The sequence below is a fragment of the Moschus berezovskii genome, chromosome 8, assembly GCF_049115385.1.
Source record: "Moschus berezovskii isolate FMDL1 chromosome 8, NW_MosBer_1.0, whole genome shotgun sequence".
Taxonomy (NCBI): Eukaryota; Metazoa; Chordata; class Mammalia; order Artiodactyla; family Moschidae; genus Moschus; species Moschus berezovskii.
This window is the reverse complement of record NC_142467.1, coordinates 60029716-60044087: the sequence shown is the minus strand read 5'-3', so window position 1 is coordinate 60044087 and position 14372 is coordinate 60029716. Positions and strand designations below refer to the sequence as shown.

The window sequence follows — 14372 nt, the reverse complement described above, 5'->3', positions numbered from 1 at the left end:
CTTCCGTCTATGGGGTCACACAGAGTCAGACACGACTGAAGTGACTTAGCAGCAGCAGCAGCAACAAGGTTTAAGCAGTAGAAAATTATAGTGTTAGCAATTAAATAAACTTAGTAAGAGGCCATTCAAAATTATCAAGTTCTGAGTCTGTAAAAAACCGTATCACTAGTAACTTACAAATATGGATTTTTTTCATGTTCATATACATAATAGTGCAGTAGTATGTTCTTTTAGACGTCTATATCAAAAACAGAACTCTTCTTGGCATTCTAACTTCTAAAATCAAACCACCTTTAAAGAGTTAGTGGTCACACACAAGGAATGAAAGAAAGGCTTACAAAAACAGATTAATAAGAAAGCATCACGAAAGAAGCCAAGTAAGTGAAAGAAATAGTATGAACGTCAAACGCACTTCCACTTTGACCCACAGGATGTCGTTGTTCTCCAAGAAGAGGACTGTTTTAACGAAAAAAAGTAAAGATTATTCCCGGAACAGAAAGACCCGTCACTGTTCCGGTGCTTTAAAGACTATACACACACCCACATTGTTAAGATTAGTTGGGATATCAGGACTAAGACTCAAAGATTTCGAAAGGACTACATATTTCTACTCAGGAAATATGATTTACTAACCAGGAGCGATGGTAGCTTCAGGATCTGGTGGCCGGAGAGCCCGGCGCTTCCTGCTCTCACTTTTGCTTCTCGCAGCCTGGGAGACTGGGAGCAACCATGTCCACTACTCAGTCTCCGAGGAGGCCAAACACGGCACCTTTGTGGGCCGCATCGCCCAGGACCTCGGGCTGGAGCTGGCGGAGCTGGTGCCCCGCCTGTTCCGGGTGGCATCCAAAGGCCGCGGGGACCTTCTGGAGGTAAATCTGCAGAATGGTATTTTGTTTGTGAATTCTCGGATCGACCGGGAGGAGCTGTGCGGGCGGAGCGCGGAGTGCAGCATCCACCTGGAGGTGATCGTGGACCGACCGCTGCAGGTGTTCCATGTGGAGGTGGAAGTGAAGGACATTAACGACAATTCTCCTGTGTTCCCAGCGACACACAGAAATCTCTTTATTTCCGAAGCTAGGGCCCTTGAGTCTCATTTTTCACTAGAGGGCGCCTCCGACGCAGATATCGGGGAGAACGCTCTGTTGACTTACAGACTGACCCCCAACGAGTATTTCTCTCTGGAAGTACCGAGCAACGATGAACAGGTAAAACCGCTCGAACTAGTACTAAAAAAACGTTTAGACAGAGAAGTCGCTTCAGAGCTTCTCTTGGTGCTCAAAGCAACGGATGGGGGCAAACCTGAACTGACAGGCACTGTAAAGATAAACATCACAGTGCTGGATGCAAATGACAACGCCCCAGTTTTTGACAAAGCACTTCATCGTATAAAATTACTGGAAAATGCAAGAAATGGCACACTGATTATTAGACTTAACGCCTCAGATTTGGACGAGGGTTCAAACGGCCACATTCTTTATTCCTTTGCAACTGATGTTTCCACTAATACAGAAGCCTCTTTTCGCATAGATTCAAACAGCGGAGAAATAAGAGTAAATGGAAAAATAGATTTCGAAGAAACTAAACTATGGAAACTTCAAATAGAAGCAGTTGACAAGGGAAATCCTCCAATGTTTGGTCACTGCACAGTCTTGATAGAAGTCTTGGACGTCAATGATAATGCTCCCGAATTACTAGTGACATCACTGTTGCTTTCTATTCCAGAGGATGCTCCACTAGGGACTGTCATCACTCTAATCAGCGTAACCGACCGTGACATAGGTAGCAATGCCCAGGTGACCTGCTCACTAACACCCCGTGTCCCCTTCAAACTTGTGTCCACCTTCAAGAATTACTATTCGCTAGTGCTGGACAGTTCCCTGGACAGAGAGAAAGTGTCAGAATATGCTCTAGCACTGATCGCGAAGGACGGGGGCTCGCCTTCCTTATCCACCTCGGCCAGCGTGTCCGTGGAGGTGGCCGACGTGAACGACAACGCGCCCGCGTTCGCGCAGCACGAGTACACGGTGTTCGTGAAGGAGAACAACCCGCCCGGCTGCCACATCTTCACCGTGTCGGCGCGGGACGCGGACGCGCAGGAGAACGCGCTGGTGTCCTACTCGCTGGTGGAGCGGCGGGTGGGCGAGCGCGCGCTGTCGAGCTACGTGTCGGTGCACGCGGAGAGCGGCAAGGTGTACGCGCTGCAGCCGCTGGACCACGAGGAGCTGGAGCTGTTGCAGTTCCAGGTGAGCGCGCGCGACGCGGGCGTGCCGCCCCTGGGCAGCAACGTGACGCTGCAGGTGTTCGTGCTGGACGAGAACGACAATGCGCCTGCGCTGCTGCCGCCCGGGCCGGGCGGAGGACCGAGCGCGGTGAGCCAGGTGGTGTCGAGGTCCGTGGGCGCGGGCCACGTGGTGGCGAAGGTGCGCGCGGTGGACGCGGACTCGGGCTACAACGCGTGGCTGTCGTACGAGCTGCAGCCGGCGGCGGGCGGCGCGCGCAGCCCGTTCCGCGTGGGGCTGTACACCGGCGAGATCAGCACGACGCGCGCCCTGGACGAGGCGGACGCGCCGCGCCAGCGCCTGCTGGTGCTGGTGAAGGACCACGGCGAGCCGGCGCTGACGGCCACGGCCACCGTGCTGCTGTCGCTGGAGGACAGCGGCCAGGCGCCCAAGGCTTCTTCGCGGGTGTTGTCTGGTGCAGCTGGCGCAGAGACGGCGTTCGTGGATGTGAACGTGTACCTGATCATCGCCATCTGCGCGGTGTCCAGCCTGTTGGTGCTCACGCTGCTGCTGTACACGGCGCTGCGGTGCTCGGCGCCGCCCAGCGAGGGCGCGTGCGGGCCGGTGAAGCCCAGGCTGGTGTGCTCCAGCGCGGTGGGGAGCTGGTCTTACTCTCAGGAGAGGCGGCAGAGGGTGTGCTCTGAGGAGGGGCCACCCAAGACCGACCTCATGGTCTTCAGTCCTAGTGTTCCCCCAGGTTTGAATTCTGGAGATATTGGAGACCAACGGGAGTTTTGCGAGAATGTAAGTACAGTAATTCTGGGATGCATCATGCCTATTAATGTCAATCACATAGTAGTTCACCAACAAATTAAGTCCATTGCTTGAAATATTTGTTGTCTTTTTCTTGTGATAATTTATTCTAAAGCACAATGGAAGTCCAGTCATTTTTATTTCTTTTCACCACAATCTTCTTAAACACACTTGAGAATATTATTTAGTTGTTGGAAATAATAGTAATAATGAAGTAGACTGTCACAGCTTCCTGTAAATAAGCAAGGCTAAGTCAGCCAAAAAGGAAAGTATCACTGATGGAAATGGAGCATGTGGATGAGGCTCAAATATTCTACTTCTCAATTTTGAAGCAAGTTCATTCTTCCTATTAATTTTTTAAATTCTATATTATTTGTGTGCCCTCCACTCATGTTTGTGCCTTCAAATTTTCCATAATAATACATAGTTCCATAATTTGGTTAATTTGAGTTTAAATGTGTTAGAATTCTTACCTTTCTATGAGTTTGTGTATTACTGTCAGGCATGGGCTGTTAATAATTTCATTTCTTTATAATCAATAGCATGCTTCTTTCATAAAGTAGGTAGAATTTTAGCCTTTCTTTTGGGTATGACTTTAGTTTTTTGCCTTTAATCCCTTCATGATTTAAACTCCTTTTCATCATAGTCTTCAGATGCTGAGATATACAAACCAAATTTTTTTCTAATATAATGATGGGTTTGCTAATTGCCCAGTGGCTTGCTCCTCTCCTCCATATTAATTTGCTGATTTTTATTTGGAAGATTTATTTGAGCATTGATTATACTTCTATTTCTTGCATTCATGGTACCTATAATGAGGCTGTGGGAAAATTCATACTCCTTTGTTCTTTGAGTTTCAAAAATGTCTTCTCATATACGCAGAACTGTGATACTTCTGTCCATGTTCACCAAGGTGCTTGGACTTCAAAATAACATTGCTTTAAATAACTTAAGCCTAATAACCACGGAATATCTATAAAGGCACTTCCACTTGACAATGGTGCTGTTGACATCATTTCAAAATTTAACATTGTGTACTTAAAATTTTTTAAACATTGTGTACTTTAGATACATTTGATACAAATTTCTTTTTGCTCCAATGCTATATTCGTTTGAATGGTTTTCCCTAAAGAGGTCACAGAGAACTTGAAATTAGAGCTGTAAGGGTATGAATCAAATAATGTGGCAGTTGATTTTGTTCTTTTTGCCTCAATTGTGCAAACTAGAGATTCTTTAATTGTATGGTATGGAGAAATAAATTATACATGATATATTTACATGTAGGTGGAGAACCACATTATAGATAGGGTAAAGTTAATAGAAATTCTGAGATAGCTATTTTCTACCCAGAAAGTAGGATGATTTCCATAAAGATGAACATTAGGAAATCTTCAGAAAAGGAAAAGTCATATCTTGGTTTATGGCACTGAAATCTTCTTCATCCATAGCTACAGACTACAAGAGTCAAGGATACAACATTGGTCACTAACTATAATCAACCACCACTATTTGAGATATTTCTATTTGTAAGATATCATATAGAGGTCTTAAATAATAATTTTGTTTAAATCGTATCACAACTTGTAAAGTACATTCAACTATCCAAGTTCTAAAGATTAGAGATGGTGAGATGCTTGTCTGTCTTGCCACTGCCATCCAGTTAATATATGATGGAGATGATATTCAAACACATGTCTCTTAGATTTAAGAGCCATTCTTTTATTAACTGTACAACTTTTTAGAGTAAATCTTTCATCTAATGTTCAGTTGCTCAGTTGTGTCTAACTCTTCGCAACCCCATGGGCATCAGCACACCAGGCTTCCCTATCCTTCACAGTCTCCCAGAGTCTGCTTAAACTCATGTCCATTGAATTGGTGATGCTATCCAACCATAGTTCTGGCTAGAAAAATCAAGCACAAGCTGTATACATGTTAATTCTCCTTTCTGTTTTACTTAGGAAAAAACCTCCATGATTATCTTCATGATTAACTTTGTACAATACCATAACTGAGATAGGATTTAGGATTTGTTTTTTTATGTTGCTAAGTGATTCTTTCCTCAGAATGTTCATGGTCATCATTATCATTTGTCTTCAGTCAGTCAGTTCAGTTCAGTTCAGTCACTCGGTTGTGTCTGACTCTTTGCGACCCCATGAATCACAGCACGCCAGGCCTCCCTGTCCATCACCAAGTCCCGGAATTCACTCAAACTCATGTCCATTGAGTCGGTGATGCCATCCAGCCATCTCATTCTCTGTTGTCCCCTTCTCTCCTGCCCCCAATCCCTCCCAGCATCAGACTCTTTTCCAGTGAGTCAGCTCATCGCATGAGGTGGCCAAAGTATTGGAGTTTCAGCTTTAGCATCAGTCCTTCCAGTGAACACCCAGGATTGATCTCTTTCAGAATGGACTGGTTGGATTTCCTTGCAGTCCAAGGGACTCTCAAGAGTCTTCTCCAACACCACAGTTCAAAAGCATCAATTATTCGGTGATCAGCTTTCTTCACAGTCCAACTCTCACATCCATACATGACCATGGGAAAAACCATAGCCTTGACTAGACGGACCTTTGTTGGCAAAGTAATATCTCTGCTTTTTAATATGCTATCTAGGTTAGTCATAACTTTCCTTTCAAGGAGTAAGCGTCTTTTAATTTCATGGCTGCAATTAGCATCCACAGTGATTTTGGAGCCCCCCAAAATAAAGTCTGACACTGTTTCCACTGTATCTCCATCTATTTCCCATGAAGTGATGGAACCAGATGCCGTGATCTTTGTTTTCTGAATGTTGAGCTTTAAGCCAACCTTTTCACTCTCCTCTTTCACTTTCATCAAGAGGCTTTTGAGTTCCTCTTCACTTTCTGCCATAAGGGTGGTGTCTTCTGCATATCTGAGGTTATTGATATTTCTCCTGGCGATCTTGATTCCAGCTTGTGCTTCTTACAGCCCAGCGTTTCTCATGATGGACTCTGCATATAAGTTAAATAAGCAGGGTGACAATATACAACCTTGACGTACTCCTTTTCCTATTTGGAACCAATCTGTTGTTCCATGTCCAGTTCTAACTGTTGCTTCCTGACCTGCATACAGGTTTTTCAAGAGGCAGGTGAGGTGGTCTGGTATTCCCATCTCTTTCAGAATGTTCCACAGTTTATTGTGATTCACACAGTCAAAGGCTTTGGTATAGTCAATAAAGCAGAAACAGATGTTTTTCTGGCGCTCTCTTGCTTTCTCCATAATCCAGCGGATGTTGGCAATTTGATCTCTGGTTCCTCTGCCTTTGCTAAAACAAGCTTGAACATCTGGAAGTTCACGGTTCACATATTGCTGCAGCCTGGCTTGGATAATTTTGAGCATTACTTTACTAGTGTGTGAGATGAGTGCAATTGTGCGGTAGTTTGAGCATTCTTTGCCATTGCCTTTCTTTGGGATTGGAATGAAAACTGATCTTTTTCAGCCCTGTGGCCACTGCTGAGTTTTCCAAATTTGCTGGCATGTTGAGTGCAGCACTTTCACAGCATCACCTTTCAGGATTTGAAGTAGCTCAACTGGAATTCCATCACCTCCACTAGCTTTGTTCGTAGTGATGCTTTCTAAGGCCCATTTGACTTCACATTCCAAGCTGTCTGGTTCTAGGTGAGTGTTCACACCATTGTGGTTATCTGGGTCGGGAAGATCTTTTTATTATAGTTCTTCTGTATATTCTTGCCACCTCTTCTTAATCTCTTCTGCTTCTGTTAGGTCCATACCATTTCTGTCCTTTATCGAGCCCATCTTTGCATGGAATGTTCCCTTGGTATCTCTAATTTTCTTGAAGAGATCTCTAGTCTTTCCTATTCTGTTGTTTTCCTCTATTTCTTTGCACTGATTGCTGAGAAAGGCTTTCTTATCTCTCCTTGCTATTCTTTGGAACTCTGCATTTAGATGCTTATATCTTTCCTTTTCTCCTTTGCTTTTTGTTTCTCTTCTTTTCACAGCCATCAGTTCAGTTCAGTCGGTCAGTCGTGTCTGACTCTTTGCGACCCCGTGAATCACAGCACGCCAGGCCTCCCTGTCCATCACCAACTCCCGGAGTTCACTCAAACTCATGTCCATCGAGTCAGTGATGCCATCCAGCCATCTCATTCTCTGTCATCCCCGTCTCCTCCCGTCCCCAATCACTCCCAGCATCAGAGTCTTTTCCAGTGAGTCAACTCGTCGCATGAGGTGGCCAAAGTATTGGAGTTTCAGCTTCAGCATCAGTCCTTCCAATGAACACCAAGGATTGATCTCCTTTAGAATGGACTGGTTGGATCTCCTTGCAGTCCAAGGGACTCTCAAGAGTCTTCTCCAACACCACAGTTCAAAAGCATCAATTATTCGGTGATCAGCTTTCTTCACAGTCCAACTCTCACATCCATACGTGACCACGGGAAAAACCATAGCCTTGACTAGACGGACCTTTGTTGGCAAAGTAATGTCTCTGCTTTTTAATATACTATCTAGGTTGGTCATAACTTTCCTTCCAAGGAGTAAGCGTCTTTTAATTTCATGGCTGCAATCAGCATCTGCAGTGATTTTGGAGCCCCCCAAAATAAAGTCTGACACTGTTCCCACTGTTTCCCCATCTATTTCCCATGAAGTGATTGGACCACATACCATGATCTTAGTTTTCTGAATGTTGAGCTTCAAGCCAACCTTTTCACTCTCCTCTTTCACTTTCATCAAGAGGCTTTTGAATTCCTCTTCACTTTCTGCCATAAGGGTGGTGTCTTCTGCATATCTGAGGTTATTGATATTTCTCCCGGCAATCTTGATTCCAGCTTGTGCTTCTTCCAGCCCAGTGTTCCTCATGATGTACTCTGTATATAAGTTAAATAAGCAGGGTGACAATATACAACCTTGACGTACTCCTTTTCCTATTTGGAACCAGTCTGTTGTTCCATGTGCAGTTCTAACTGTTGCTTCCTGACTTGCATACGCGTTTCTCAAGAGGCAGGTCAGGTGGTCTGGTATGCCCATCTCTTTCAGAATTTTCCACAGTTTATTGTGATCCACACAGTCAAAGGCTTTGGCATAGTCAGTGAAGCAGAAATAGATGTTTTTATGGAATTCTCTTGCTTTCACAGCTATAGTCAATGCCATATTGAGATAGGAGATTTACATTATTAACAATTAAGGGTGGTCCAATAAGTACTGTTGATCACTTGTTTGGAAGTGATATAAATAAGCAAAATAATTAAATATATAAGGAAAAGCAGAAGACTGTGCTCTCCTACAGTCTTGCAGAACACCATCCCCAAATTATATAGATATTGAGCTTCCCTTGTGGCTCAGATGGTAAAGTGTTTGCCTCCAATGCGGGAGACCCGGGTTCGATACCTGGGTTGGGAAGATCTCCTGGAGAAGGAAACGGCATCCCACTCCAGTACTCTTGCCTGGAGAATCCCACGGACAGAGGAGTCTGGTAGGCTACAGTCCGTGGGGTTGCAAAGAGTCGGACACGACTGAGCGACGTCACTATTCACTACTATTCACTATACATGAACTTATCCTTTTTACACTAATAATAATTATGTTTTGACACATGTAAGTGGTAATATGATTATTTCTTGCATCCTGAATACCAGTGAAGGATCAGTAAGTGTTTCCAAAATTGTATACTTCAGTAAAGGTGTATATTTCCCATAAAAATCTTTGAACATGTGTGGGTCTTTCTTTTTCAGTCTTACTGTTGCTTGAGCAATTGTGCCAATTGAACAAATAATCTGTGATCAAATAACTGTATATTTCAATGAGTCATGATAGCACAGAGTGAACATCACTGCTTGTATTCTTTAGTTTTGTAGATACAATGCTGAATGGTACTTCTAACCCATTAATTTTGAAAAACCTACTGGTTTCCAAGAGTGGCTTCAAGATTTATTTTTGGTTCTATGTTTTCAATAAATTAGTACTAGATCTGTTATGGAATATTAGTGGATGATGAGGACTAGCAGAACATACTTGACTAGCAGGACACACAGCTGGAATTTAAGACTAACCATATTGATTTTGAAAAGGTCAGGGTCAAAGTTCCTTAGTCTTTTCAGTCAATCCTACAAAATCAATGTTAACTATATAGATGCGATTTCTTGGCACCAGCCTATTACCAGAGCTCAGGCCCATCCCCAAAGATGAGTTCAAAGATACAATAATCTATTCTATAGGAGCTATTTGAGATTATGGAATCTGAAGTATCACAGCCAAAATGCAAGAGATGTGACATTGGTTCATACAATATATCCAACTCTTTTATGACTTGGTGTTCTTCCAATGTCACTTAATAAATATACTTGTGTAACATCTGGTTTGAATTTAGACAGGTAATATAATCTCTCAGGTAAACTTTCTCATATTTATTTCTCTATCTTTAAAAATTTCACATTGCATGTAACATCTCAATCCCAAGTTTCCTTGGGGAAGTGGTTGGAAGTCTGTTGCTTCTTTCTTCTACTAAATCTGACAGGCTTCAAATATCAAGTTAGATCTACTGTTCTCTAGCCTAATGGTACACTTTGAAAATAGGCCTATTTGACTGGTTGTTTTCTATTAATAGATGCATAGCAGAATTCAGTGTCACAAATGGTCATCAGTCTGTTTTGTTAGTTTTTTAAAAGGAATTTTAAATTTACTCTAAAGACAGTTCTAGCAGAATAATAATGTTGGGAAAAGAACAAACTTGAAATAAATGAAACAAGATTTGAAATTAGCAATAGAACATATGTGTGTATTCAAGATAAAAGAAAATATTAACATAAAAATAAATATACTATCAATTTTTTACTGTAATATTTTTAGATTGGATATGAACCATCAAACCTGTACAACAAAATACTCAAGCTAGAGTGATATTTATCCTGAATCACTTTCTTCTCTCAGCTTTCACTGTACCCTTTTTTCCTTCCTCAAATCCCAAAGTAATATGAAACAATAAAGGACATGTAACTAAATTACAACTTCAGGCTGTGAAAATTCACATCAGTTCCAATTTTCTAGTTGATATTTTATGAAATTGAATTTCCATTAACACTAAGGTCATTTAGTTTTTGGTTAAATCGATTTTTTCTGTTTTCTTTAGCACAATATTAGGCACCTAGAGGCAAAGTGTTTAAAGATAATTTCCCTTATTTTGGATAAACTTACAATCTCAAACCCAGAAGTTTTTAAAAGAAGAAATAGGTCAGCTATTTTCATGAGTATATCTTGATAAATATATAAAAGCCAGTGTTGTTGAGTGGAGATACCAATATGGCACAAAAGTTTTCATGGTGATTTTTATTTCATTGAATGGTAAAAAAGTTCAGTATGAAAGAAGTAGTCTTTCATATATTGACACCATTACATAAAGTAACAAAGTAATCATTTTGATACCTGTTATTATATTGTTAGCAATGCAGCTTACATGAGAAATCATATATGCCAAATATAAATTTCATTTACATTAATAGACTTTTCTCTTATGAATTTCATGTCTTAAATCACCAAATTTGAAATATATTTTTGTTTTTCTTGTTTCTCTTTACTGTATATAAAGTTTCTTGTAACAGGAACACAATTAAATGTAAATAACAATAAAGAATTAGAACTAAAGAAAAATATAAATAGAAAGCAAGTACACATAGTGCACATAGATAAAAATACAGTCAGTAGGCTTAAAGACTAAAGAATTGTTATTAAAGCTTCAACTTTGTCTTTAAGTTTCCTAGCAGCTGAAGTAACAAGGGAGACTAGAAGTAAAACGATTTTTATATGAGGAAATGTTTGACTCTTTTTTCATAAGGCTACCTATAGAATTGATCTCTCTCTCTCTCGGTGTGTGTATACATGTAAATAAGTAAAAGCACTCTAAATCAAACATAGGAACAAACATTTCAGTTTGACGTTAATCAAGAAAAAAACGCCATTTTCCATATACCATAAATTTCAATATGACTTAAAATCTGAATGTTCCACAAATAAGCACTTTGGAAATACGATTTGGGGGATAAACTAGCTTGAAACGCGTGAACTTATTTTTTTCTCTTCAAGTAAAATTCTGTGGTGTTGGATGTAGGGTACAATACTCACAATTTCAGGCACAAGGTGTCGCTCTTTACTTGGAGGAAGTAGTTGATTCAGGGGTTAGTCTGAGCTGCCAGAAACTCCCCATTTAAAGACTCCGTCATCCCGGATGCTACCGTTAAAGGATCCTTTGAAACTTCTCAAAGATTCAGCAAGATATTTAACCCGGAACTGGAGTCTATGGTACTGTAAGTGTAAACTATCGTATTTTGGAAGTCAGTATATGAGATGTCCGCGGCTCAAAGAAGTGGATTGGGCAATGGGCGACTGTTGCTGTCGCTTCTGCTCCTCGCAGCTTGGGAGGCAGGGAGCGGCCAGGTCCACTACTCCATCCCTGAAGAAGCCAAACACGGCACCTTCGTGGGCCGCATCGCCCAGGACCTGGGACTGGAGCTGGCGGAGCTGGTAACCCGCCTGTTCCGGGTGGCGTCCAAAGGCCGCGGGGATCTTTTGGAGGTAAATCTGCAGAACGGCATTTTGTTTGTGAATTCTCGGATCGACCGGGAGGAGCTGTGCGGGCGGAGCGCGGAGTGCAGCATCCACCTGGAGGTGATCGTGGACCGACCGCTGCAGGTGTTCCATGTGGAGGTGGAGGTGAAGGACATAAACGACAACCCGCCTGTGTTCTCTCTCAGTGAACAAAAGCTGCTCATTTCTGAATCGAAACAACCTGACTCTCGTTTTCCTCTAGAGGGAGCTTCTGATGCGGATATAGGAGAAAATGCTCAGTTGACCTACAGACTAAGTAAAAATGAGTACTTTTCTTTAGAATTACCAATAAATAGTAAGCCGACTAAAAAACTGTCACTTACGTTAAAGAAGTCTCTAGACAGAGAGAAAACTCCGGAATTTAATTTACTACTTACGGCTGCAGATGGAGGGAAACCGGAGCTCACTGGCACTGTTCAACTCTTCATCCGCATCTTGGATATTAACGACAATGATCCGGAATTTGAACAATCGGAATACAAGGTGAGACTGATGGAAAACGCAGCTAAAGAAACGCTGGTGATACAATTAAATGCCACAGATCAAGATGAAGGAGTCAATGGGGAGGTAACATACTCCTTAATGTCAATCAAGCCCAATGGAAAACCTTTATTTACACTAGATGAAAATAACGGAGAAGTGAAGGTCAATGGAACTTTAGACTATGAAGAAAATAAGTTTTATGAAATTGAAGTACAGGCCACAGATAAGGGGAATCCCCCAATGGCAGGTCACTGTACAGTCTGGGTTGAAATCTTAGATGCCAATGATAACGCCCCTGAAATCACTGTCACTTCCCTGTCTCTACCAGTACGAGAGGACACTCAGCCAAGCACTGTCATTTCGCTGATCAGTGTATCTGATCGAGACTCTGGTGCCAATGGACAGATAATCTGCTTTCTAACGCCCAACGTCCCTTTCAAGATCGTGTCTACGTTCAAGAACTATTATTCACTAGTGCTGGACGGCACCCTGGACCGTGAGAGCGTGTCTGTCTATAAATTGGTGGTGACAGCGAGGGACGGAGGCTCGCCTTCGCTGTCCGCCACCGCCAGCGTGTCGGTGGAGGTGGCCGACGTGAACGACAACGCGCCTGCGTTCGCGCAGCACGAGTACACGGTGTTCGTGAAGGAGAACAACCCGCCCGGCTGCCACATCTTCACCGTGTCGGCGCGGGACGCGGACGCGCAGGAGAACGCGCTGGTGTCCTACTCGCTGGTGGAGCGGCGGGTGGGCGAGCGCGCGCTGTCGAGCTACGTGTCGGTGCACGCGGAGAGCGGCAAGGTGTACGCGCTGCAGCCGCTGGACCACGAGGAGCTGGAGCTGCTGCAGTTCCAGGTGAGCGCGCGCGACGCGGGCGTGCCGCCCCTGGGCAGCAACGTGACGCTGCAGGTGTTCGTGCTGGACGAGAACGACAACGCGCCTGCGCTGCTGCCGCCCGGGCCGGGCGGAGGACCGAGCGCGGTGAGCCAGGTGGTGTCGAGGTCCGTGGGCGCGGGCCACGTGGTGGCGAAGGTGCGCGCGGTGGACGCGGACTCGGGCTACAACGCGTGGCTGTCGTACGAGCTGCAGCCGGCGGCGGGCGGCGCGCGCAGCCCGTTCCGCGTGGGGCTGTACACCGGCGAGATCAGCACGACGCGCGCCCTGGACGAGGCGGACGCGCCGCGCCAGCGCCTGCTGGTGCTGGTGAAGGACCACGGCGAGCCGGCGCTGACGGCCACGGCCACCGTGCTGCTGTCGCTGGAGGACAGCGGCCAGGCGCCCAAGGCCTCTTCGCGGGCGTTGTCTGGTGCAGCTGGCGCAGAGACGGCGTTCGTGGATGTGAACGTGTACCTGATCATCGCCATCTGCGCGGTGTCCAGCCTGTTGGTGCTCACGCTGCTGCTGTACACGGCGCTGCGGTGCTCGGCGCCGCCCAGCGAGGGCGCGTGCGGGCCGGTGAAGCCCAGGCTGGTGTGCTCCAGCGCGGTGGGGAGCTGGTCTTACTCTCAGGAGAGGCGGCAGAGGGTGTGCTCTGGGGAGGGGCCGCCCAAGACCGACCTCATGGCCTTCAGCCCCAGCCTACCTCCGGGTCCGGATAGAGAAGTCGGAGAAGAAAGGCAGGAAGCAGGATCAAGTCATTCTGGTCTGGTGAGTTCTATAGATCCTTCCCCTCTTCTTGAAGGTTAATTGTTAAAAAAAAAATCCAGTTTATTTCATGAATGTCTGAGTATCTTTTAAAGAACGTTTGTTAGCTAAATGCAAATGATACATATCCAATTTTAATCATATAAAGTATTAGGTTTTTTAGCCCGTAAATATCCTATTTCTCCTAATGTTTTGTTAGAACATGTTAAAAAGAAATATTCAAGAATGACGTTTTTGTCATCACTTTATTAGAAATAATTTCTTACTTTCCATCATCTACCCAAGTCACTTCATCATCTCTAATCCTAATTATTGTACATAATCACTATGGGTTTTAAAAATTTTACTCATCCTCTTTGCTTTTTTAAACAAGATTTAGGTTTTAGAGTTTCACATTATTAGATCAATGACTTTTGTTACTTCAGGCTTGTATCAAAAATTTAACACTGTTAATTCCTTTTTTTTTGGTTTTGAACATTCATCATACATCCATTGTCCATTAAAGAATCCTCAGTCTTTTCTCTAATAATAAGATAAAATCTGTTTTCATCTTATTTGTGGTAACACAATGCAGCCTTTGGTCGTAGTGTGCTTATTTCATTGAAGTAATATAACTAAAATTTCTGTCCATTTTTAATTTTGTTC

The 14372-nt window shown here is 43.7% G+C and overlaps 1 protein-coding gene and 1 pseudogene across 1 annotated transcript; one reads left to right on the top strand and one right to left on the bottom strand.

Moving 5' to 3' along the window:
- The first annotated feature begins 641 nt into the window (after positions 1-641).
- On the top strand, positions 642-12243 carry LOC129558943 (protocadherin alpha-10-like). The gene is made up of 3 exons (XM_055430353.2): positions 642-3023; positions 11328-12167; positions 12223-12243. The coding sequence occupies exons 1-3, from the start codon at positions 642-644 to the stop codon at positions 12241-12243; spliced, it is 3243 nt and encodes a 1080-aa protein (XP_055286328.2).
- Positions 12244-12404: 161 nt separating this feature from the next.
- Positions 12405-14220, bottom strand: LOC148777069 (uncharacterized; annotated as a pseudogene).
- Positions 14221-14372: the final 152 nt, after the last annotated feature.

Excerpts from the sequence above, each read along its gene's own strand:
- LOC129558943 (XM_055430353.2), top strand. The coding sequence starts at position 642 with ATGGTAGCTTCAGGATCTGGTGGCCGGAGAGCCCGGCGCTTCCTGCTC. Across the intron at positions 3,024-11,327 it reads AACGGGAGTTTTGCGAGAAT|TCAGTATATGAGATGTCCGC; the intron begins GTAAGTACAGTA and ends GTATTTTGGAAG. Across the intron at positions 12,168-12,222 it reads ATGAAGGAGTCAATGGGGAG|ATGAAAATAACGGAGAAGTG; the intron begins GTAACATACTCC and ends TATTTACACTAG.